This window comes from Pseudophryne corroboree, chromosome 2 (genome assembly GCF_028390025.1).
Source record: "Pseudophryne corroboree isolate aPseCor3 chromosome 2, aPseCor3.hap2, whole genome shotgun sequence".
NCBI lineage: Eukaryota > Metazoa > Chordata > Amphibia > Anura > Myobatrachidae > Pseudophryne > Pseudophryne corroboree.
The window spans coordinates 808,910,918-808,937,733 of NC_086445.1; the positions used below are offsets into that span (position 1 = coordinate 808,910,918).

The window sequence follows — 26,816 nt, forward strand, 5'->3', positions numbered from 1 at the left end:
GGATCATCTTTCCTCGCAGAGGTAGAGGAAGAGGGAAAAAAACACCAGCTACGGCTAGTTCCCAGGAGCAGAAGTCCTCTCCGGCTTCTGCCAAATCCACTGCATGACGCTGGGGCTCCCCTGCGGGAGTCCGCACCGGTAGGGGCACGTCTTCAGCTCTTCAGCCAGGTCTGGGTTCAGTCGGACCTGGATCCTTGGGTGCTAGGAATTGTGACCCAAGGGTACAAACTGGATTTCGAAGACGTGCCTCCACACCGATTTTTCAAATCGGCCTTACCAGCTTCTCTCCCAGAGAGAACAATAGTTTCAGCGGCTATACGAAAGCTGTGTCAACAGCAAGTGATTATCATGGTTCCCCGGTTACAACAGGAAAAGGGTTTTTATTCTATTCGTGGTCCCGAAGCCAGACGGCTCGGTCAGACCGATTCTGAACCTAAAATCCCTAAATCTGTATTTGAAGAGATTCAAATTCAAGATGGAATGTCTCCGAGCAGTGATCTCCAGTCTGGACTGGGGGGGGGGGGGGATTTTATGGTGTCACTAGACATAAAGGATGCATACCTTCATGTCCCCATATACCCTCCTCATCAGGCGTTCCTGAGATTCGCTGTGCCGGATTGTCATTACCAATTTCAGACGTTGCCGTTTGGGCTTTCCACGGCCCCGAGGATTTTCACCAAGGTAATGGCAGAAATGATGGTGCTCCTGCGCAAGCAGGGTGTCACAATTATCCCGTACTTGGACGATCTCCTGATAAAAGCGAGATCAAGAGAACAATTACTGAAAAGTGTGAATCTCTCTCTAAGGGTGCTACAACAACACGGCTGGCTTCTAAATTTGCCAATGTCGCAGTTGGTTCCGACAACTCGGCTGTCGTTTTTGGGCATGATTCTGGATACGGAAAGGCAGAGGATTTTTCTTCCAGTGGAAAAAGCTCAGGAAATCCAGAACATGGTCAAGGATCTGCTGAAACCAAAACGAGTGTCGATTCATCAATGCACTCGAGTGTTGGGAAAGATGGTGGCAGGTTCCATGCAAGAACCTTTCAGTGGGACCTATTGAACAAGTGGTCAGGGTCCCATCTCCAAATGCATTGAATGATAAGCCTGTCCCCCAGGGCCAGGATCTCTCTCCTGTGGTGGCTCCAGAGTGCTCACCTTCTAGATGGTTACAGTTTTGGAATTCAGGATTGGGTTCTCGTGACCACGGACGCGAGCCTCCGAGGATGGGAGCGGTCACACAGGGAAAAAACTTTCAGGGAATATGGTCAAGCCAGGAGGCTTGTCTGCACATAAATGTGCTGGAATTAAGGGCCATATACAACGGCCTCAGACAGGCGGAGCATCTTCTTCGCAACCTACCCTTTCTGATCCAGTCAGACAACATCACAGCCGTGGCGCATGTAAACCGACAGGGCGGAACAAGGAGCAGAGCAGCAATGGCGGAAGCCACCAGGATTCTTCGCTGGGCGGAAAATCATGTGAGCGCTCTGTCAGCAGTATTCATTCCAGGAGTGGACAACTGGGAAGCAGACTTCCTCAGCAGGCACGATCTCCATCCAGAAGAGTGGGGACTTCATCAAGAGGTCTTTGCAGAAGTGATAAGTTGCTGGGGACTCTCTCAAATAGACATGATGGCGTGACGCCTCAACTAGAAGCTTCAGACATATTGTTCCAGGTCGAGGGACTCTCAGGCGATAGCAGTGGACGCGCTAGTAACACCATGGGTGTATCTGGCGGTCTATGTGTTCCCTCCGCTTCCACTCATCTCAAAAATATTGAGAATCATAAGAAGAACAAAGGTTCAGACGATACTCAATGTTCCAGATTGGCCTTGAAGGGCCTGGTATCCAGATCTTCAGGAAATGCTCACGGAAGATCCTTGGCCTCTTCCTCTCAGAGAGGACCTGTTACAACAGGGGCCGTGTGTGTTTCAGGACTTACCGCGATTACGTTTGACGGCATGGCGGTTGAACACCAGATCCTAGCTAGGAAAGGTATTCCAGGGGAAGTCATCCCTACTCTACTTAAAGCTAGGAAGGAGGTAACGGCGAAGCACTATCACCGTATCTGGAGGAAGTATGTGTCTTGGTGTGAATCCAAGAATGCTCCTACGGAGGATTTCCAGCTGGGTCGTTTTCTCAATTTTCTACATACAGGAGTGGATATGGGCCTAAAGTTAGGCTCCATTAAGGTGCAGATTTCGGCCTTATCAATATTCTTTCAGAAGGAATTGGCCTCTCTTCCAGAAGTGCAGACTTTTGTGAAGGGAGTACTGCACATCCAACCTCCTTTTGTGCCCCCAGTGGCACCGTGGGACCTTAACGTGGTGTTACAGTTCCTTAAATCACATTGGTTCAAACTGTTGACTTGAAATTTCTCACTTGGAAAGTGGTCATGTTATTGGCCTTGGCATCTGCAAGGCGGGTGTCCGAATTGGCGGCCTTGTCTCACAAGAGCCCCTATCTGATTTTCCATGCAGATAGAGCGGAATTGAGAACTCTTCCTCAATTTCTACCCAAGGTGGTTTCGTCGTTTCACATGAACCAACCTATTGTGGTGCCTGTGGCTACGGATGTCTTGGTGGATTCCAAGTCCCTTGATGTGGTCAGGGCATTAAAAATCTATGTAGCCAGAATGGCTGGTATTAGGAAAACAGAGGCACTGTGTGTCCTATATGAGGCCAACAAGATTGGCGCGCCTGCTTCCAAGCAGACTATTGCACGCTGGATCTGTAACCCGATTCAGCAGGCTCATTTTACGGCTGGATTGCCGTTACCAAAATCGGGAAAGGCCCATTCCACTACGAAGGTGGGTTCTTCTTGGGCAGCTGCCCGAGGTGTCTCGGCGTTACAGCTTTGCCGAGCAGCTACTTGGTCGGGTTCAAACACTTTTGCAAAATTCTATAAGTTTGTTACCCTGGCTGATGAGGACCTCATGTTTGCTCAATCGGTGCTGCAGAGTCATCCGCACTCTCCCGCCCGGTCTGGAGCTTTGGTATAAACCCCATGGTCCTTACGGAGTCCCCAGCATCCTCTAGGACGTAAGAGAAAATAAGATTTTAAACCTACCGGTAAATCTTTTTCTCCTAGTCCGTAGAGGATGCTGGGCTCCCGTCCCAGTGCGGACTGAAATCTGCAATGATTGTACATAGTTATTGATAAGGTTACACAAGGGTTGTGTTTGCAGTTGAGATCAGGCTATTGCTGATTTTTGTTGTTCATACTGTTAACTGGTTTACTTATATACCATGTTGTACAGTGTGTTTGTGGTGTGAGCTGGTATGTATCTCACCCTTAATTAACAAAATCCTTTTCCTCGTAATGACCGTCTGGGCACAGTTCCTATAACTGGAGTCTGGAGGAGGGGCATAGAGGGAGGAGCCAATCACGCCCATTTAAAGTCTTAAAGTGCCCATGTCTCCTGCGGAGCCCGTCTATACCCCATAGTCCTTACGGAGTCCCCAGCATCCTCTACGGACTAGGCGAAAAAGATTTACCGGTAGGTTTAAAATCTTATTTTTTTCTTCCGTTGGAAAATGCATTGGTAATCTAGTCCATGGTTCGGGATGTCCTGATGCCAACCCGGATATCGGTGCATCTATGCATTCGCCTACTGGGGAAAATGGTGGCCTTTTACGAAGCGCTTCAGTACAGAAGGTTTCATGCTAGGCCCTTCCAGCTGGATCTGTTGGACAAATGGTCCGGATCTCATCTTCACATGCACCAGAGGATCTGTCTGTTGCCAAAGGCCAGGATCTTCCTTCTGTGGTGGCTACAGACTTCTCACCTAATCGAGGGCCGAAGGTTCGGGATTCAAAATTGGATTCTGCTAATCACAGATGCAAGCCTCAGAGGTTGGGGAGCGGTCACCCAGGGGGTGCAGTTTCAAGGAAGATGATCAGGTCAGGAAATCGTCCTTCCAGTCAATATTCTGGAACTCAGGGCTGTATACAACGCCCTTCTGCAGGCCTCATATCTTCTTCAAGATGGGACCATTCAGGTTCAGTCGGACAATGTGACGGCAGTAAACCGACAGGGAGGAACGAAGAGCAGAGCAGCAATGTCAGAGGTATCAAGAATTCTCCTCTGGGCAGTAAAACACGCTGTGGCATTGTTGGCGGTCTTCATTCCTGGAGTAGACAACTGGGAAGCAGACTCCCTAAGCAGATATGACCTGCACCCGGGGGAGTGGGGCCTTCCCCCAAAGGTGTTCAGGTGCTTGACACGTCGATGGGGATGTCCACAAATCGACATGATGGCCTCTCGTCTCAACGAAAAGCTCAAGCAGTATTGTTACAGGCCGAGACACCCACAGGCAGTGGCGGTGGACGCTCTGATAAATCCATGGGTCTATCAGATGGTGCGCGTGTTCCCTCCACTTCTGCTGATCCCAAGAATTCTGAAAAGAGTAAAAAGGGAAAAAGTTAAAGCAATTCTCATTGCTCCGGATTGACCAAGAGGGTCCTGGTACGCGGACATTCTGTAGATGCTCCTGGAAGATCCGTGGCCTCTACCTCTTCACGAACAGGGGCCGTTCGTCTATCAAGACTCAACACGGCTTTGTTTGACGACATGGAGGTTGAACGGCTGATTCTAGCCAGGAGAGGAATTCATGATAAGGTCATCCCAACTATGATCCAAGCCAGGAAGGGGGTAACGTCTAAACATTACCACCGTATTTGGAAGAAATACATCTCTTTGTGTGAGAGCAGAAAATATTCTGCTGTGGAATTTCATCTGGGACGTTTCCTGCTTTTTCTGCAGTCGGGTGTGGATGTGGGCCTACGTCTGGGCTCCATAAATGTCCAGATTTCGGCCTTGTCCATTTTCTTTCAGAAGCAATTGGCATCTCTTCCTGAGGTCCAGACGTTCTTGAAAGGGGTTCTACACATCCAGCCTCCCTTTGTGCCTCCCACGGCATCTTGGGATCTCAATTTGGTGCTGCAGTTCCTCCAATCGGACTGGTTTCCACCTTTAAAGGAGGTAGATGTAAAATATCTTACGTGGAAGACCGTCGCACTGTTGGCCTTGGCTTCTTCAAGACGTGTGTTAGAACTGGCGGCGTTGTCTCACAAGAGCACCTATTTATTCTTCCATGAAGACAGAGCTGAACTCAGGACTCGTCAGCAATTCCTTCCGAAGGTGGTGTCCGTGTTTCACATCAACCATCCTATTGTGGTTTCGGCTATTAAGGACATCTCTGCTACTTCAAAGTCTGTGGATGTTGTGAGGGCTTTGAAGGTGTATGTAAAGAAGACAGCTTGTCACGGGAAATCCAACTCGTTGCTTGTTCGCTATGATTCCAATAAGATTGGGTGTCCTGCTTCTAAGCAGTCCATTGCACGCTGGATCAGGCTCACTATCCAGCATGCTTATTCCATGGCAGGCTTGCCGGTTCCAAAATCTGTACAGGCCCACTCTACTAGGTCGGAGGGTTCTTCTTGGGCGGCTGCCCGGGGTGTCTCAGCTTTACAGCTCTGCCGAGCAGCTACTTGGTCAGGTTCGAACACGTTTGCAAAGTTCTATAAGTTTGATACTTTGGCCTCTGAGGGCCTTCAGTTTGGTCAATCAGTTCTGCAGGACTCTCAGCACTCTCCCACCCGGTTTGGGAGCTTTGGTACTTCCCCATGGTACTAAATGGATCCCCAGTATCCTGTAGGACGTAAGAGAAAATAGCATTTTAATTTCCTACCGGTAAATACTTTTCTCATAGTCCGTAGAGGATACTGGGCACCCACCCAGTGTTTTGTTCGTCCTGCACTGTTACTTGGTTAAGTATTGTTTGGTTCAGCCGTTGCTGTTCTTGTTCCAAGTTTGGTTAGCACGGCTTTCCTCTTGTTTGTGTGTGCTGGTTCGGAATCTCACCACTATCCTTTTATATCCTTCTCTCAAAGTATGTCCATCTCCTCGGGCACAGCTTCCTAGACTGAGTCTGGTAGGAGGTGCATAGATGGAGGAGCCAGCCCACACTATCAAATTCTTAAAGTGCCCATGGCTTCTAGTGGACCCGTCTATACCCCATGGAACTAAATGGATCCCCAGTATCCTCTACAGACTACGAGAAAAGGATTTACCGGTAGGTAATTAAAATCCTATTATCGTACAGCTGTTAACCAGATTGCGCAATGTGTACGGACCGCACAGTGTATCATTCCGTCGCATCTGCCGTCGGCTGGGTACATCGGTAGTCTAATGTGTACCCAGTTTTAGTTAGCTGCTGCTATTAACATGACCGGATAACAATCATTTGCTACTGACACATTTTGCATTATTTCTGATTTTAAAAGTGCAGATGTGGACGTAGCCATTTACAGCTTTACTATAGATTTGATTGGTTTCTGTGGCGTATCTGTAATGGGGGCAGGGTGTGCAGTGCACAAGGGGCACTGGGTCCAGGAGGGCCAACACCACACACCCTACACCCATATAATTATACTTACCTTTCAGCCTAATGCTTCAAATATCACTGGGAGAATGGTGCCATTTTCCCAGAGATCTGAGAAATCAGAGATTTGCACAGTGCCAGAGTCTGCTCAGTGCATGCTCCGGTGAGAGAGGGGACCCATATGGAAACTGCACATGGGCTCCTCCTTTACCGCCTGTGCAGTGGCGGAACTAGCGAGCAGTGGGCCCAGGTGCGACAAAATGCTTTGGGCCCCTCATCCCATCCAAGTCCACCCCCTCACCCCTGGAGAGGATCTGGTGAGGGGGACCTGCTCAGGGCCAGAGAAATGGATACCTAGCAACAGTGCCGTAACTAGACATTTTAGCACAGTGTGCAAGAAACGGCATCGGAGCCCCACCCCTGCATGCAAAACAAGGGCAGTGCGCGCCGTAGGCGCGCGCAAAAATACGTAGTGGCGTGGCTTCGTGGGGAAGGGGTGTGGCCACAAAATAATACCAATTCATAAAACGGTGCACAGTAGTCTCCATTATTCAAATTATGCCGCACAGTAGCACCACTACACCAGGTAGAGACCCTTTTACACCTTACGGCGGACATATTCCTCTTTTTACACATTACAGCAGACAGCGTCCCCTTTTTACACATTACGGCAGACAGCGTCCCCCTTTTTTACACATAACGGCAGACAGCGTGCCCTTTTTACACATAACGGCAGACAGTGTGCCCTTGTTACACATAGCGGCAGACAGCGTGCCCTTGTTACACATAGCGGCAGACAGCGTACACTTTTTACAAATAACGGCAGACAGCATGCCCTTGTTACACATAGCGGCAGACAGCGTACACTTTTTACAAATAACGGCAGACAGCGTGCCCTTGTTACACATAGCGGCAGACAGCGTGACCTTGTTACACATAGCGGCAGACAGCGTGCCCTTGTTACACATAGCGGCAGACAGCGTCCCCTTTTTACACATTACGGCAGACAGCGTCCCCCTTTTTACACATAACGGCAGACAGTGTGCCCTTTTTACACATAACGGCAGACAGCGTGCCCTTTTTACACATAGCGGCAGACAGCGTGGACTTTTTACACATAACGGCAGACAGCGTGCCATTTTTACACATAGCGGCAGACAGCGTGCCCTTGTTACACATAGCGGCAGACAGCGTGCCCTTGTTACACATAGCGGCAGACAGCGTGCCCTTGTTACACATAGCGGCAGACAGCGTGCCCTTGTTACACATAGCGGCAGACAGCGTGCCCTTTTTACACATAACGGCAGACAGTGTGCCCTTTTCACACATAACGGCAGACAGCGTCCCCATTTCTCTAACGTCCTAGTGGATGCTGGGGACTCCGTAAGGACCATGGGGAATAGACGGGCTCCGCAGGAGACTGGGCACTCTAAGAAAGATTTAGTACTACTGGTGTGCACTGGTTCCTCCCTCTATGCCCCTCCTCCAGACCTCAGTTAGAATCTGTGCCCGGACAGAGCTGGGTGCATTTTAGTGAGCTCTCCTGAGCTTGCTAATAAGAAAGTATTTTAGTTAGGTTTTTTATTTTCAGAGAGCTTCTGCTGGCAACAGACTCTCTGCTACGTGGGACTGAGGGGAGAGAAGCAAACCTACTAACTGCGGCTAGGTTGCGCTTCTTAGGCTACTGGACACCATTAGCTCCAGAGGGATCGAACACAGGAACCTAACCTTGGTCGTACGTTCCCGGAGCCGCGCTGCCGTCCCCCTCGCAGAGCCAGAAGACAGAAGCCGGCGGGTTGAAGCAAGAAGACGTCAAAATCGGCGGCAGAAGACTCCTGTCTTCATATGAGGTAGCGCACAGCACTGCAGCTGTGCGCCATTGCGCCCACACTAACCCACACACTCCGGTCACTGTAGGGTGCAGGGCGCAGGGGGGGGCGCCCTGGGCAGCAATTAAGTACCTCCTGGCAAAAGCAGCATATATACAGTTGGACACTGTAATATGCATGAGCCCCCGCCATTAATTTTACACAAAATCGCGGGACAGAAGCCCGCCGCTGAGGGGGCGGGGCCTTCTTCCTCAGCACTCACCAGCGCCATTTTCTCTCCACAGCTCCGCTGAGAGGAAGCTCCCCAGGCTCTCCCCTGCAGAAGCACGATAGAGAGGGTGAAAAAGAGAGGGGGGGCACATAAATTTGGCGTAAAAACAATATATACAGCAGCTACTGGGTTAACACTAAGTTACTGTGTGATTCCTGGGTCATATAGCGCTGGGGTGTGTGCTGGCATACTCTCTCTCTGTCTCTCCAAAGGGCCTTGTGGGGGAACGGTCTTCAAATAGAGCATCCCCTGTGTGTGTGGTGTGTCGGTACGTGTGTGTCGACATGTCTGAGGTAAAAGGCTCCCCTAAGGAGGAGATAGAGCAAATATGTGTGTGAGAGGGTGTCTCCGTCGACAACGCCGACACCTGTTTGGATATGTGTAAGTGCTAAGGTGAATTTATTGCACAAAAGATTAGAGAACAGACAGGAAATCTACCCATGTCTGTCCCTATGTCACAGAGACCTTCAGAGTCTCACAATGCTCACTATCCAAAATAATAAACACTGATATCGACACGGAGTTTGACTCCAGTGTCGACTACGATAATGCAAAGTTACAGCCAAAATGGCAGAAAGGTATTCAATATATGATTATTGTAATAAAATATGATTTTCATATCACTGATGACTCATTTGTCCCTGACACAAGGGTACACATGTTAAGGGGAAGAAAGCTGAGGTAAATTTCCCTCCTCTCATGAGGAAAACGAGCGGGAATCTCCAGACAAGAGACTGCAGCTTCCCACGAAAAATTCCCAGGCAGTATCCTTTCCCCACTAGGGCCAGGATGTGATGGGAATCTTCCCCTAGGGTGTCACGTTTGCCCAGAAGGTAGCACTAGCTATTCTCAGGGATCCTGCAGATAGCGTGCACATTCTAGTACACTACTCAGACCGGCGATTGTGTCGGCATGGGTTTATAGCGCTGTGGCAGCGTGGACAGGTACCTTATCAGCAGAGATTGAGACCCTAGTATGCATATAGATATATATATGTATATATAGAGATATATATATTTAAAAGATTCTGTCTTAAGAGATAGGTATATATATAAAACATGCCCAAAGAGACATGAGTATACTGGGTCCTAGAGTCAAAGCTATGTCGATTTCTGCTTGACGTGTCCTGTAGAATATGCAATGGACAGATGATGCCGACTTAAGAGGAATATGGAAGGCTGAGGATTGTGTGGAGAAGGGTTCTCGGACCTGGTCTCCACAGCTATAGCTGGTAATTCTGATATTTTGCCTTATATTCCTGCACAGCCTAGGAAAGCACGACATTATCAAATGCAGCCTTTCGAATAAAGAAACAAGAAAGTCCGAGGTGCGTCCTTTCTTGCCAGAGGAATTTTTTGTTTTGGGGATGCGCTACACCACTGGCAAAGGAATAAAAATTCTCATAAACACGTATATATAATACTATGTATTCCTGTATATAGAAAAAAGGGTTTTAATACTCGTCACACAATTCCAAAAAATAAAAATGTATAATTTATTTTTAAAGAGTTTCATATATAAACAAAAACATTTTTCATTAAATAAAACTTATAAAAACATATATTACTAAACATAAGTTTAAAGTATACTTTTTCTTTTTTTTAAAAAAACACGTGTGAAGATTGGTTGTAAAGCTGATATAGCCTTGTTTTTGAAAAGGACAGTCCTCAGGATTTGAAACAATGTTATTCTGTGTGAATGTCCTATTGTAGCGATCTTTGCTACAATTTAGCTTTATTTATTGGACGAAGTTCCCTAAGTCCCTGCTGTGCACAGCTTATGATGTTGATTATTAAGCATGCATTATAAATTAATATGCCACTCCACCTTGTATCCACGTTATTTTCCCCTGGTTCCAAATGTAACAGCTTGATCCCTCCAGACTTAAAGTACCTCAATTAGGTTGCCATGTTTAAACTCTGCCGGGATTCAGGTATTTGCTGCTGGTTCCGATTTCTTTGGGGTCCGTGGCTGTCACTGTGGTGATGATGAGTGGGTTCCTTTAGACATGTAACGCGTTTCTCCGCCTTGTTCCGTCACTCTCAGCGGCTTCCTCAGACATAGTCCTTAATGAGCCCCGTTGTCCTCTTTATATATCATCATATATCACTATATTGATATCACCTGGTCTCGTCTGTGCGCCTTCTTGCGCTTGTGTGTTCCGTCTTGCGTTCCAAGACCCTTTTTATTGCGCATGCGTATTTCTTAATGCGTCTCAAAACCTCCGTCTCATCTAGCATATTTGTTGTTTCTATACTGCTTATGTCCTTAGAGGTTTTTCTCATTCCGCTATATCAGCTTATGTATATTTATGCATCTTTACACTCTCCTTGGATTGAATATACAACGCTGTCTCTTGTCAAAAACAGAGTTTTATAGAAAAAATGTATACAGTCATCTCTAATTTCTCCATAGTTGCATTAAACAGTATTGTATTAAACCTCTTTCAACAAGTAAAATTCCTTCACTCCACCCTATTGTTTACCTATATTACTTTAATTACCATAATATTTTCTTTACCGCATTTTTTCCCCCCCCCTATATACCATATAAATAATCAGAGAGAAACTTGGATACATATAAACATATTTGTTGTATTTTACATATTTTTCTACTATTTATTTATATACATTTGGTACCCTATATAGTATTTAATTCATTAGGGATCAATTTTTGTCTAGTGATTCTTATCTTTAAATCCAAAAAACATTGCTTAATATCTAAAATGCATCATGAATGTAATTATAACCTCATAATTTAATCGAACACTAATCCAATGTAATCTTTCCTCACATTCTATGTTAACCCCTTCCCACACCACCCCCTCTCACCCCGGCCTCCTAACTAATTATATTGCATGTGAAGGTCTTGCACCCTGGTATTAAATGTTGTTTAATTCTATAGTGTCATTCAAGCCCGCTGGAAACATACTGTGCAAACAAAAAATCCAATATGCTTCCCTTTTGCAAAGTTTTGTGTAACGATCCCCCCCCCTGCATGTGATGTCCACCCATTCAATACCCGTGATCTTTATATTGGCCATGTTTCCATCTTGACAATTTGTAACATGTCTATATAATGAGTTAGTTCTTAATTTCTTTTCAATATTTCTTTTATGTTCCATAAATCTGCAATTCAATGTTCTTATTGTTCTGCCTATATATTGTTGTCCACATCCACATTGTAGTAGATATATAACGAATGTGGACTTGCAATTCATGAACTTCTTTATGGGGTGCACTACTTTAGTTGTGAATGACTCAAAGCTTGTTACCTTTCTTTCTGAATATTTACATGTGCAGCACCCTGTTCTTCCACAATGATGGAAACCTTTTGGTCTTTGTGGGAGCCAGCTTCTTGAATTGTCTTGTTTTGTTTTTTGCAAGAATAAACTAGGAGTTAATTTTAGCCTCAAATTCTCAGCTTTTCTAAATATTACTTTATCCGACAATTCTGTATTTTTATTCAGTACCTCATCGAGTTTAAGTAGAGGGAAATTCTTTTTAAAGATTTTCTTAATTTCTCCAAATTCTGTATTATATTTGGTAATGAAAGAGGTCGTTCTATTTTGTGTTTTCGATTGTTCTATTTTTTCTTTTTGGGGTCCTTTTTGGGAGGTGTGGGATTTAATTATACTTCCCTCCAATATATTTTCCCTTTCTGTACCTATGACCTCTCGCAAAGCTTTCTCTAATATATGATTTGGATACCCCTGTTGACTGAAAGCTTTGTAAATCTCTTCTACCTGTCTATAAAACCCTTCCTCTGATGAACAGTTTCTTTTAATACGGAGGAACTGGCTCTTTGGTACATTGTCTTTCCACACTTTATAATGATTACTCCTATAGTTTAAATATCGGTTCTGATCGACCTTTTTGATATATGTTTCTGTACAAATCTTTTCCCCTACCTTTGCTGTTAATGTAATATCCAAGAAATGTATAACCGATTCACTAATAGTGTTAGTAAATTTGATCCCAAAGTTGTTATTATTCAGACTTCTTACAAAATTCTGTGCAGACTGGAGATCCCCTTCCCAGATAAAAAATAAATCATCTATAAAACGCGAATATAGGTAACAAGCTTTGAGTCATTCACAACTAAAGTAGTGCACCCCATAAAGAAGTTCATGAATTGCAAGTCCACATTCGTTATATATCTACTACAATGTGGATGTGGACAACAATATATAGGCAGAACAATAAGAACATTGAATTGCAGATTTATGGAACATAAAAGAAATATTGAAAAGAAATTAAGAACTAACTCATTATATAGACATGTTACAAATTGTCAAGATGGAAACATGGCCAATATAAAGATCACGGGTATTGAATGGGTGGACATCACATGCAGGGGGGGGGATCGTTACACAAAACTTTGCAAAAGGGAAGCATATTGGATTTTTTGTTTGCACAGTATGTTTCCAGCGGGCTTGAATGACACTATAGAATTAAACAACATTTAATACCAGGGTGCAAGACCTTCACATGCAATATAATTAGTTAGGAGGCCGGGGTGAGAGGGGGTGGTGTGGGAAGGGGTTAACATAGAATGTGAGGAAAGATTACATTGGATTAGTGTTCGATTAAATTATGAGGTTATAATTACATTCATGATGCATTTTAGATATTAAGCAATGTTTTTTGGATTTAAAGATAAGAATCACTAGACAAAAATTGATCCCTAATGAATTAAATACTATATAGGGTACCAAATGTATATAAATAAATAGTAGAAAAATATGTAAAATACAACAAATATGTTTATATGTATCCAAGTTTCTCTCTGATTATTTATATGGTATATAGGGGGGGGAAAAAAATGCGGTAAAGAAAATATTATGGTAATTAAAGTAATATAGGTAAACAATAGGGTGGAGTGAAGGAATTTTACTTGTTGAAAGAGGTTTAATACAATACTGTTTAATGCAACTATGGAGAAATTAGAGATGACTGTATACATTTTTTCTATAAAACTCTGTTTTTGACAAGAGACAGCGTTGTATATTCAATCCAAGGAGAGTGTAAAGATGCATAAATATACATAAGCTGATATAGCGGAATGAGAAAAACCTCTAAGGACATAAGCAGTATAGAAACAACAAATATGCTAGATGAGACGGAGGTTTTGAGACGCATTAAGAAATACGCATGCGCAATAAAAAGGGTCTTGGAACGCAAGACGGAACACACAAGCGCAAGAAGGCGCACAGACGAGACCAGGTGATATCAATATAGTGATATATGATGATATATAAAGAGGACAACGGGGCTCATTAAGGACTATGTCTGAGGAAGCCGCTGAGAGTGACGGAACAAGGCGGAGAAACGCGTTACATGTCTAAAGGAACCCACTCATCATCACCACAGTGACAGCCACGGACCCCAAAGAAATCGGAACCAGCAGCAAATACCTGAATCCCGGCAGAGTTTAAACATGGCAACCTAATTGAGGTACTTTAAGTCTGGAGGGATCAAGCTGTTACATTTGGAACCAGGGGAAAATAACGTGGATACAAGGTGGAGTGGCATATTAATTTATAATGCATGCTTAATAATCAACATCATAAGCTGTGCACAGCAGGGACTTAGGGAACTTCGTCCAATAAATAAAGCTAAATTGTAGCAAAGATCGCTACAATAGGACATTCACACAGAATAACATTGTTTCAAATCCTGAGGACTGTCCTTTTCAAAAACAAGGCTATATCAGCTTTACAACCAATCTTCACACGTGTTTTTTTAAAAAAAAGAAAAAGTATACTTTAAACTTATGTTTAGTAATATATGTTTTTATAAGTTTTATTTAATGAAAAATGTTTTTGTTTATATATGAAACTCTTTAAAAATAAATTATACATTTTTATTTTTTGGAATTGTGTGACGAGTATTAAAACCCTTTTTTCTATATACAGGAATACATAGTATTATATATACGTGTTTATGAGAATTTTTATTCCTTTGCCAGTGGTGTAGCGCATCCCCAAAACAAAAAATTCTTCTGCAGTTCACTATATTGAGGTTGGCAATTGCCTCATTAGGGGGAAGCAGCAGCACACACTGACAAACCTATGAAAAACTAACTAAACCTGAACTCCACCCAAATCAGCGCACCTGTTTTCGTTTGTGTTTTGTTTAACTTTGGAAAATTGTACAAGTGCAGCAGATAAGTTTACCAGAATTTAACATTATGTCAACATTAAAATGCATTTCAGAAAGGTTAGAGAGAAGAAATCAGTACCTTAAGGGGAATATAACATCAGGAGGGAATGCTAGTAATGATAATAAGAGTGATATGCATGGCCTTTTCAATAAATTAGAAAACCTATGCATAGAGGAAACAAAACACTGGTGGGATCAGGTATCATTACAAAAGTATTTAGATCAAAACCTGATCCCTAGGGGTTTAAGAATCCTGAAAACATCAACCTTTAAGGAAGATAAACAATTTTCTGAGGATTGGAATTTAACCCTAGACAATTGTTCTAGGAACTTAATGAAGCTTCTAATTAAGTATAGGGAAAATAAAGTGCATATCATTCAGCAAGAAATTGAGAAAATACAAGAATTATTAAAAAGTTTTATAGGTGACCAAGGATTTTCAGAGAGAGACTTAAGGGTAAATAAAAAAGTAGAGGAATTTGAAAAAACATTGATTGATAGGAAATATGACAAACTTAATCGAGATAAAATGGATTATGAAAAAGGGGAAGTTCACTCCTTTAACAGAAAATGGAGGGAACATGGCGAAATAGAAGAGAGAGTTTTTAAACCCCAAAATAAATGGAAAAATAGGGAAGGAGTTTATGAAAGTAAATCAGCAATGTCAAATAGGAATACACTAAGAGAAAGGGAACAACAGGGATGGATAGATAGAAGAAAGAGGGAACATTACACACCTAGAGGAAGCAGGTTTAGAACACTAGAAGAATCAACAAGTGGTGAATGGAAAACTAGGAGTCCAAGAGGGGGGTGGATACAAGATAAATACAGGAAGGATAGACAATTAGAGGAAAGGGAGCCCCAAAACAGAGGTGCAAGACAAAAAGTTTTTTTAGGGGAGAGCCACAAATCATGGGACCATCCAAACATGAACCCGGAGGAAAGAAGCGGGCCACTAAAAAGAAAAGGATACCAAGATATAGAAAACCAAGAGGAAGTAGAGGGAAATCCCGGAAAAAATATAAGACACACATAACAGGAAAAGGAGTGTTTAATATTTCCAGTAAAACCCTCAGCAAAGAAGAGGAGCAATTGCTGGAAAGAGGTTTAAACTTTGCACCTTCTTCCAAACCAAATTTATTCGAGCTATTTGTAGATCTGAATAAATATATAAGAACCCTCAGTAGAAAGCGCTATTTTGCAATAAAATCATTGAAACAAAAAAACGAAATAGGGACACCTGTCCTCATTAATGATGAAGACAAATATATAGTTGATATATTAGAGGAACTGGCAGCAGAATCTGTACAAACGACTACCCCCATTAGTTTATATGATATACAGGAAACTACTCCAGAAAAATTAAAATTCAAAGTAAAGTCAGAGTTCTATCCTCTACAATATAGAGGACCATATATTGAAAGTTTCCACAAAACAACTATGGAAGATTTTAGAGAAATGTGTAATAAATCAGAACAGACACAAATTAAAGATAATCTAAATAGAGGGGAAAGAAATGCCCTAAAAAATTTGATGAAAAATGAAACCATTACCATTAAACAGGCAGATAAGGGAGGGGGGGTAGTAATAATGGATACCACCTACTACCTAAAGGAATCTTATAGACAGCTAGACAATAAGGAGTACTATAAGAAAGTGACCTGTAATCCCACCAATATATTTCAGAAGAAATTAAAATGTTTTCTAGATAGCGCTGTAGGAGAGGGAACCATATCAAGAGAGACCTTTAATTTTTTATATTCATTACATCCAGTGATCCCAACTTTTTATTTTTTACCTAAATTACATAAGTCATTGGAAGCCCCCCCAGGGAGACCGATCATCTCGGGGGTAGGCTCGATGACGAACAACTTATCTTTTTTTGTGGATAGTCATTTACAAACTCATGTTAAAAGTTTACGCTCCTATATCAAGGATACGACTCAGTTTTTAAATTTAATTAAAAATATTGAGTGGAAACCAAATTATAAATTCATCACTTGTGATGTTGAATCCTTATATTCAAATATTGATCATGAATTAGGAATCCAAACAACATCACACTATTTAAAGACAGACATCACACTTACGGATAATATGAAACAATTTATAATACAGGCGATTAGATTTATTTTATATCATAATTATTTTTTCTTCAATAAACAATATTATTTACAAATACGTGGAACTGCGATGGGGACCAGGTTCGCCCCAAGTTTCGCCAACCTATTTATGGGCCGCTTTGAGGAGCGCCATGTTTGGGGTGGGGAGGCTGGGGCGGGCCTGGTCCTATATTCGCGTTTTATAGATGATTTATTTTTTATCTGGGAAGGGGATCTCCAGTCTGCACAGAATTTTGTAAGAAGTCTGAATAATAACAACTTTGGGATCAAATTTACTAACACTATTAGTGAATCGGTTATACATTTCTTGGATATTACATTAACAGCAAAGGTAGGGGAAAAGATTTGTACAGAAACATATATCAAAAAGGTCGATCAGAACCGATATTTAAACTATAGGAGTAATCATTATAAAGTGTGGAAAGACAATGTACCAAAGAGCCAGTTCCTCCGTATTAAAAGAAACTGTTCATCAGAGGAAGGGTTTTATAGACAGGTAGAAGAGATTTACAAAGCTTTCAGTCAACAGGGGTATCCAAATCATATATTAGAGAAAGCTTTGCGAGAGGTCATAGGTACAGAAAGGGAAAATATATTGGAGGGAAGTATAATTAAATCCCACACCTCCCAAAAAGGACCCCAAAAAGAAAAAATAGAACAATCGAAAACACAAAATAGAACGACCGCTTTCATTACCAAATATAATACAGAATTTGGAGAAATTAAGAAAATCTTTAAAAAGAATTTCCCTCTACTTAAACTCGATGAGGTACTGAATAAAAATACAGAATTGTCGGATAAAGTAATATTTAGAAAAGCTGAGAATTTGAGGCTAAAATTAACTCCTAGTTTATTCTTGCAAAAAACAAAACAAGACAATTCAAGAAGCTGGCTCCCACAAAGACCAAAAGGTTTCCATCATTGTGGAAGAACAGGGTGCTGCACATGTAAATATTCAGAAAGAAAGGTAACAAGCTTTGAGTCATTCACAACTAAAGTAGTGCACCCCATAAAGAAGTTCATGAATTGCAAGTCCACATTCGTTATATATCTACTACAATGTGGATGTGGACAACAATATATAGGCAGAACAATAAGAACATTGAATTGCAGATTTATGGAACATAAAAGAAATATTGAAAAGAAATTAAGAACTAACTCATTATATAGACATGTTACAAATTGTCAAGATGGAAACATGGCCAATATAAAGATCACGGGTATTGAATGGGTGGACATCACATGCAGGGGGGGGGATCGTTACACAAAACTTTGCAAAAGGGAAGCATATTGGATTTTTTGTTTGCACAGTATGTTTCCAGCGGGCTTGAATGACACTATAGAATTAAACAACATTTAATACCAGGGTGCAAGACCTTCACATGCAATATAATTAGTTAGGAGGCCGGGGTGAGAGGGGGTGGTGTGGGAAGGGGTTAACATAGAATGTGAGGAAAGATTACATTGGATTAGTGTTCGATTAAATTATGAGGTTATAATTACATTCATGATGCATTTTAGATATTAAGCAATGTTTTTTGGATTTAAAGATAAGAATCACTAGACAAAAATTGATCCCTAATGAATTAAATACTATATAGGGTACCAAATGTATATAAATAAATAGTAGAAAAATATGTAAAATACAACAAATATGTTTATATGTATCCAAGTTTCTCTCTGATTATTTATATGGTATATAGGGGGGGGAAAAAAATGCGGTAAAGAAAATATTATGGTAATTAAAGTAATATAGGTAAACAATAGGGTGGAGTGAAGGAATTTTACTTGTTGAAAGAGGTTTAATACAATACTGTTTAATGCAACTATGGAGAAATTAGAGATGACTGTATACATTTTTTCTATAAAACTCTGTTTTTGACAAGAGACAGCGTTGTATATTCAATCCAAGGAGAGTGTAAAGATGCATAAATATACATAAGCTGATATAGCGGAATGAGAAAAACCTCTAAGGACATAAGCAGTATAGAAACAACAAATATGCTAGATGAGACGGAGGTTTTGAGACGCATTAAGAAATACGCATGCGCAATAAAAAGGGTCTTGGAACGCAAGACGGAACACACAAGCGCAAGAAGGCGCACAGACGAGACCAGGTGATATCAATATAGTGATATATGATGATATATAAAGAGGACAACGGGGCTCATTAAGGACTATGTCTGAGGAAGCCGCTGAGAGTGACGGAACAAGGCGGAGAAACGCGTTACATGTCTAAAGGAACCCACTCATCATCACCACAGTGACAGCCACGGACCCCAAAGAAATCGGAACCAGCAGCAAATACCTGAATCCCGGCAGAGTTTAAACATGGCAACCTAATTGAGGTACTTTAAGTCTGGAGGGATCAAGCTGTTACATTTGGAACCAGGGGAAAATAACGTGGATACAAGGTGGAGTGGCATATTAATTTATAATGCATGCTTAATAATCAACATCATAAGCTGTGCACAGCAGGGACTTAGGGAACTTCGTCCAATAAATAAAGCTAAATTGTAGCAAAGATCGCTACAATAGGACATTCACACAGAATAACATTGTTTCAAATCCTGAGGACTGTCCTTTTCAAAAACAAGGCTATATCAGCTTTACAACCAATCTTCACACGTGTTTTTTTAAAAAAAAGAAAAAGTATACTTTAAACTTGTGTTTAGTAATATATGTTTTTATAAGTTTTATTTAATGAAAAATGTTTTTGTTTATATATGAAACTCTTTAAAAATAAATTATACATTTTTATTTTTTGGAATTGTGTGACGAGTATTAAAACCCTTTTTTCTATATACAGGAATACATAGTATTATATATACGTGTTTATGAGAATTTTTATTCCTTTGCCAGTGGTGTAGCGCATCCCCAAAACAAAAAATTCTTCTGCAGTTCACTATATTGAGGTTGGCAATTGCCTCATTAGGGGGAAGCAGCAGCACACACTGACAAACCTATGAAAAACTAACTAAACCTGAACTCCACCCAAATCAGCGCACCTGTTTTCGTTTGTGTTTTGCTTTCTTGCCAGAGGCGGGGGCAGAGGAAAGAAGCTGCACAACACAGCTAGTTCCCAGGAACAGAAGTCCTCCCCGGCCTCTACAAAAATCCACCGCATGTCGCTGGGGCTCCACAGGCGGAGCTAGGCCCGGTGGGGGCACGCCTTTGTAAGTTCAGCCACAAGTGGGTTCACTCCCTGTTAGATCCCTGGGCAATAGATATTGTGTCTCAGGGATACAAGCTGGACTTTGAGAAGATGCCCCCTCACCGACGGCCCTGCCGGCTTCCCCCCACGAGAGGGAAACAGTGTTAACTGCAATTCACAAATTGTATCTTCAACAGGTGGTGGTCAAGGTTCCCCTCCTTCAACAAGGAGGGGGTTATTATTCGACCATGTTGTAGTCCCGAAACCAGACGGTTCGGTCGGAACCATGTTGAATTTAAAATCCCTGAACATATACCTGAAAAGGTTCAAGATCAAGATGCAATCGCTAAGAGCGGTTATTGCAAGCCTGAAAAGGGGAGATTTTATGGTGACTCGGGACATAAAGGATGCATACCTTCATGTCCCCATTTATCCACCTCATCAGGCGTACCTCAGAATTGCGGTACGGGATTGTCATTACCATTTTCAGACGTTGCCGTTTGGTCTCTCCACGGCCTTGAGAATACTCACCAAGGTAATGGCGGAAATGATGGTGCTCCCGCGGAAGCAAGGTGTCACTATTATCACGTACTTGGACGATCTCCTCATAAAAGCGAGATCAAGAGAGCAGTTGCTGAACAGCGTATCACTTTCGCTGGAAGTGTAATGGCAACACAGCTGGATTCTATATATTCCAAAGTTGCAGTTGTTTCTTACAGCTCATCTGCCTCTCCTAGGCATGATCCTAGACACAGACCAGAAAAGGGTTTATCTCCCGATAGAGAGAGCTCAGGAGCTCGTGACACTGGTCAGGAATCTATTAAAACCAAAACAGGTGTCAGTGCATCACTGCACTCGAGTCCTGGGAAGGAGGGTGGCATCATACGAGGCCATTCCCTTCGGCAGGTTCCATACGAGGACCTTCCAATGGGACTTACTGGACAAGTGGTCCGGATCACATCTTCAGATGCATCGGTTAATCACCCTATCCCCCAGAGCCAGGGTGTCTCTCCTGTGGTGGCTGCAGAGTGCTCACCTTCTCGAAGGTCGCAGATTCGGCATTCAGGACTGGGTCCTGGTGACCACGGATGCAAGCCTCCGAGGGTGGGGGGCAGACACACAGGGAAGAAATTTCCAAGGGCTGTGGTCAAGGCAGGAGACTTGCCTTCACACCAATATCCTGGAACTAAGGGCCATATACAACGCCCTAAGTCAAGCGGAGACCCTGCTTCGCGACCAACCGGTTCTGATTCAATCAGACAATATCACCGCAGTGGCTCATGTAAACCGCCAAGGCGGCACAAGGAGCAGGGTGGCGATGGTAGAAACCACCAGAATTCTTCGCTGGGCGGAGAATCACGTAAGCGCACTGTCAGCAGTGTTCATTCCGGGAGTTGACAACTGGGAAGCAGACTTCCTCAGCAGGCACGACCTTCACCCGGGAGAGTGGGGACTTCATCAAGAAGTCTTCGCGCAGATTGTAGGTTGGTGGGAACTGCCACAGGTGGACATGATGGCATCCCGCCTCAACAAAAAGCTACAGAGGTATTGCGCTAGGTTAAGAGACTCTCAGGCGATAGCTGTAGACGCACTGGTGACACCGTGGATGTTCCAGTCGGTTTATGTGTTTCCTCCTCTTCCTCTTTTACCCAAGGTGCTGAGAATCATAAGGAAAAGAGGAGTGAGAACAATACTCATTGTTCCGGATTGCTCAAGAAGGACTTGGTATCCAGAGCTGCAAGAAATGCTCACAGAGGACCCATGGCCTCTGCCTCTAGGGCAGGATCTGTTGCAGCAGGGACCTTGTATGTTCCAAGACTTACCGCAGCTGCGTTTGACGGCATGGCGGTTGGACGCCGGATCCTTGTAGAAAAGAGGGATTCCGGATGAGGTTATTCCTACACTGATAAGGGCTAGGAAGGACGTGATGGCTAAACATTATCACCGTATATGGCGAAAATATGTTGCTGGGTGTGAGGCCAGGAATGCCTCTACAGAGGAATTCCAGCTGGGCCGTTTCCTTCACTTCCTACAGTCGGGAGTGACTTTGGGCCTAGAATTGGGGTCCATTAAGGTCCAGATTTCGTCCCTATCCATTTTCTTTCATAAAAAAATTAGCTTCTCTACCTGAAGTTCAGACGTTTGTAAAGGGAGTGCTGCATATTCAGCCCCTTTTTTGTGGCACCTTGGGAACTTAACGTGGTGTTGAGTTTCCTGAAATCTCACTGGTTTGAGCCGCTTAAGACCGTGGAGTTAAAATATCTCACGTGGAAAGTGGTCATGCTATTGGCCTTAGCTTCGGCTAGGCGTGTGTCAGAATTGGCGGCTTTGTCATGTAAAAGCCCCTATCTGGTTTTCCATATGGACAGGGCAGAATTACGGACTCGTCCGCAATTTCTGCCAAAGGTGGTGTCATCTTTTCATTTGAACCAACCTATTGTGGTGCCTGCGGCTACTCGGGACTTGGAGGATTCCAAGTTACTAGATGTAGTCAGGGCTTTGAAGATTTATGTAGCCAGAACGGCTGGAGTCAGGAAATCTGACTCGCTGTTTATCCTGTATGCATCCAACAAGCTGGGTGCTCCTGCTTCAAAGCAAACTATTGCTCGCTGGATCTGTAACACGATTCAGCAGGCTCATTCTGCGGCTGGCTTGCCGCCTCCAAAATCAGTAAAAGCCCATTCCACAAGGAAGGTGGGCTCTTCTTGGGCGGATGCACGAGGGGTCTCGGCATTACAGCTTTGCCGAGCAGCTACTTGGTCGGGTTCAAACACTTTTGCAAAGTTCTACAAGTTTGACACCCTAGCTGAGGAGGACCTTGTGTTGCTCATTCGGTGCTGCAGAGTCATCCGCACTCTCCCGCCCGTTTGGGAGCTTTGGTATAATCCCCATGGTCCTTACGGAGTCCCCAGCATCCACTAGGACGTTAGAGAAAATAAGATTTTACTCACCGGTAAATCTATTTCTCGTAGTCCGTAGTGGATGCTGGGCGCCCGTCCCAAGTGCGGACTTCTTCTGCAATACTTGTATATAGTTCTTGCTTAAATAAGGGTTATGTTATGGTTGCATCAGGTTTGTCTGATGCTCTGTTGTTGTTCATACTGTTGACTGGGTATGTTATCACAAGTTATACAGTGTGATTGGTGTGGCTGGTATGAGTCTTACCCTGGATTCCAAAATCCTTTCCTTGTAATGTCAGCTCTTCCGGGCACAGTTTCCTTAACTGAGGTCTGGAGGAGGGGCATAGAGGGAGGAGCCAGTGCACACCAGTAGTACTAAATCTTTCTTAGAGTGCCCAGTCTCCTGCGGAGCCCGTCTATTCCCCATGGTCCTTACGGAGTCCCCAGCATCCACTACGGACTACGAGAAATAGATTTACCGGTGAGTAAAATCTTATTTTTACACATTACGGCAGACAGCGTGCCCTTGTTACACATTACGGCAGATAGCGTGCCCTTGTTACACATTTCAGCAGACAGCATCCCCCTTTTTACACATTGCGGCAGCCAGATTCCCCCTTTTTACACATTGGGGCAGGCAGATTCCCCATTTTTACACATTGCGGCAGATTCCCCCTTTTTACACACTGCGGCAGGCAGATTCCCCCTTTTTACACATTGTGGCAGACAGTCCCCCTTTTTGTAGAAAGAAAGAAAGAAAAGAAAGAAAGAAGAATTATACTTACCCTCTCCGCTGGCTCAGGCTCCTCGGTGCAGCTTCTGGTCACGATTCCCGGGCAGGAGAGAAGGAGGAGGAGGGAGGTGGAGGAGGGAGCCGCAGCAGCGCTGTGTTATTGGTGGAGGCGCTGCTGCTGCTGCCCCTCTGCTTCACTATAGGCTGTTCTCGGAAGACAGCCTATAGTGAAGAAGAGGGACAGCAGCAGCAGCGCCTCAACCAGTAACAAAGCGCTGCTGCGGCTCCCTCCTCCTGCTTCTCCCCTGTACCGCTGCTCCTTTCCTCTCCGGGCGGCTGTGTGCTGCGGGCAGCGGTTGCCTGCAGCACACAGCGGCATGTAATGAGTCAGTTTGACTCATTACATGCTTTGGGCCCTTGGACAGAGGCGGGCCCCAGTGCAACGCACTGGTTGCACTGGCGGTAGTTCCGCCTCTGCGCCTGTGGTTGCATTTAGTTTCAGTACACAAAGTGTATTTTTAGACCTTTATTATTTTAGTTAGGTTCTTTTTAGGTGAAACATTAGGGAGTTGATTCTGAGTTGGATAGAACTCTTTTCATTAACACAAATAGTGGACTGTAGGTTACAGCACACGCGCAGATGCTACTTCATGAATTTTGCTTATATCCATCCTGTTCTGAGTTGGATGGATATTGTCAGGATCTGTCTTTCTGTAGGATGTTTTGGGGCAAGATAATGCGATCGTACGGAACTATTCTGTTTTATGGGAGTGTTATGTGAGCCCTATGGAACTTCGCATTAGCATAAGGTAGTCAATCTGGCTTCAGTGACTCAGAATCAGCCCCTGGGTTTGTATGACATGCTTTTCACCTGTTCCATTTATTTATCTCCATTTGTTAAGCTGTAAATACTTGCAAGTATTAAAAATCTGCTATATGATTAGATGAATATGTTCTGTAAAAAGGAAGAAGAGCGTAAAAGACAAGAAGAAGAAGAAAAAAAGAGAGAAAATGAGCTGGCTTTTAAGATTTGGCTGCAAAGGAAAAATGAACAACTTATCCAAGCAAGAAGAGTCAAGCAGGCCAAGGAGCTGGAGGAGATCAGCACAGCTGTGAGTTGTCCTGTCTTAGAATTATTTAGAAATTGTTGCTTTAAAACAAAAATTTTAAGCTATTTTCATTCTGTCATCTGCTTTCATTTCATCCTGGATGAGGAAGTAGTATGCAGCTCTCTCGCTGATCTTTTTAATTGAAAATGCAGAGAGGGTATTTCCCTTTTAATAGATATATATTATATAAGCACTACATGGCCAAAGGTGTTTGGACACTTCCACTGTTCTGGGAATGCTTTGCAGTAGGTTTTGTGGAGCATTAGTGGTGTCCAGTACTGATGTTGGGCGAAAGGCCTGGTTCGTGGTCGGTATACTAAAGTTGTTATCAGGGCTCAAGGGGTCATTCCGAGTTGATCGCTCGCTAGCAGTTTTTAGCAGCCGGGCAAACGCTATGCCGCCGCCCACTGGGAGTGTATCTTAGCTTAGCAGAAGTGCGAACGAAAGGATCGCAGGGCGGCTACAAAAAAAAATTGTGCAGTTTTGGAGTAGCTCCAGACAGACTCAGCGCTTGCGATCAGTTCAGACCATTCAATTCCGGATTTGATGTCACAAACACGCCCTGCGTTCGGCCAGCCACGCCTGCGTTTTTCCTGGCACGCCTGCGTTTTTCTCTAACGTCCTAAGTGGATGCTGGGGACTCCGTAAGGACCATGGGGACCAGCGGCTCCGCAGGAGACTGGGCACAACTATAAAGAAAGCTTTTAGACTACTGGTGTGCACTGGCTCCTCCCACTAAGACCCTCCTCCAGACCTCAGTTAGATTCTTGTGCCCGGCTGAGCTGGATGCACACTAGCGGCTCTCCTGAGCACCTAGAAAGAAAGTATATTTAGGTTTTTTATTTTCAGTGAGATCTGCTGGCAGCAGACTCACTGCAGCGAAGGACTAAGGGGAGAAGAAGCGAACCTACCTAACAGGTGGTAGTTTGGGCTTCTTAGACTACTGGACTCCATTAGCTCCAGAGGGATCGACCGCAGGACCCGACCTTGGTGTTCGTTCCCGGAGCCGCGCCGCCGTCCCCCTTACAGAGCCAGAAGCACGAAGAAGGTCCGGAAAATCGGCGGCAGAAGACTTCGGTCTTCACCAAGGTAGCGCACAGCACTGCAGCTGTGCGCCATTGCTCCTCATGTACACCTCACACTTCGGTCACTGATGGGTGCAGGGTGCTTGGGGGGGGGGGGGGGCGCCCTGAGGGCAATAAATAACACCTTGGCTGGCAAAATATACATCATATATAGTCCCAGAGGCTATATAGATGTAAAATTACCCCTGCCAGTATCACAGAAAAAGCGGGAGAAAGTCAGCCGAAAAGGGGGCGGGGCTTCTCCCTCAGCACACTGGCGCCATTTTTCCCTCACAGTTCCGCTGGAAGGAAGCTCCCTGGCTCTCCCCTGCAGTCTGAGAATACTACAGAAGGGTAAAAAAAGAGAGGGGGGGCACTAAATTTAGGCGCAGTATATATATATATATATATATATATATATATATATGTAATATATATAAAAAAGCAGCTATAGGGAAAACACTCATTGATAGTGGGATCCCAGTGTTATATAGCGCTCTGGTGTGTGCTGGCATACTCTCTCTCTGTCTCCCCAAAGGGCTTTGTGGGGTCCTGTCCTCTGTCAGAGCATTCCCTGTGTGTTTGCGGTGTGTCGGTACAGCTGTGTCGACATGTTTGATGAGGAGGCTTATGTGGAGGCGGAGCAGATGCCTGTAAATGTGATGTCACCCCCTGCGGGGTCGACACCTGAGTGGATGGTGCTGTGGAAGGAATTACGTGATAGTGTCGACTCCTTACATAAAAGGTTTGACGGCATACCTAATGTGGGACAGTCGGCTTCTCAGCCTGTGCCTGCCCAGGCGTCTCAAAAATCATCAGGGGCTCTAAAACGCCCGCTACCTCAGATGGTTGACACAGATGTCGACACGGATACGGACTCCAGTGTCGACGACGAAGAGACTAATGTAACTTCCAGTAGGGCCACACGTTACATGATTGAGGCAATGAAAAATGTGTTGCACATTTCTGATGTTACCCCCGGTACCACAAAAAAGGGTATAATGTTTGGAGAGAAAAAACTACCAGTAGCTTTTCCTCCATCTGAAGAGTTAAATGAAGTGTGTGAAGAAGCGTGGGCTTCCC

At 43.8% G+C, this 26,816-nt stretch overlaps 1 protein-coding gene across 6 annotated transcripts in view; it reads left to right on the plus strand.

Annotated features, from left to right (window-relative positions):
• Positions 1–26,816, plus strand: part of CCDC181 (coiled-coil domain containing 181) — a 114,627-nt gene that overhangs the window by 34,984 nt on the left and 52,827 nt on the right. For 4 of the 6 annotated variants that reach the window (XM_063955650.1, XM_063955649.1, XM_063955646.1 and 1 more), the window contains exon 4: positions 24,505–24,672. The exons of 1 other annotated variant lie outside the window; for it this stretch is intronic. In XM_063955650.1, coding sequence (XP_063811720.1) covers positions 24,505–24,672 — 168 coding nt within the window. The remainder of the gene's footprint in view (positions 1–24,504; positions 24,673–26,816) is intronic. One more of the 6 variants, XM_063955648.1, reaches the window with a different exon arrangement.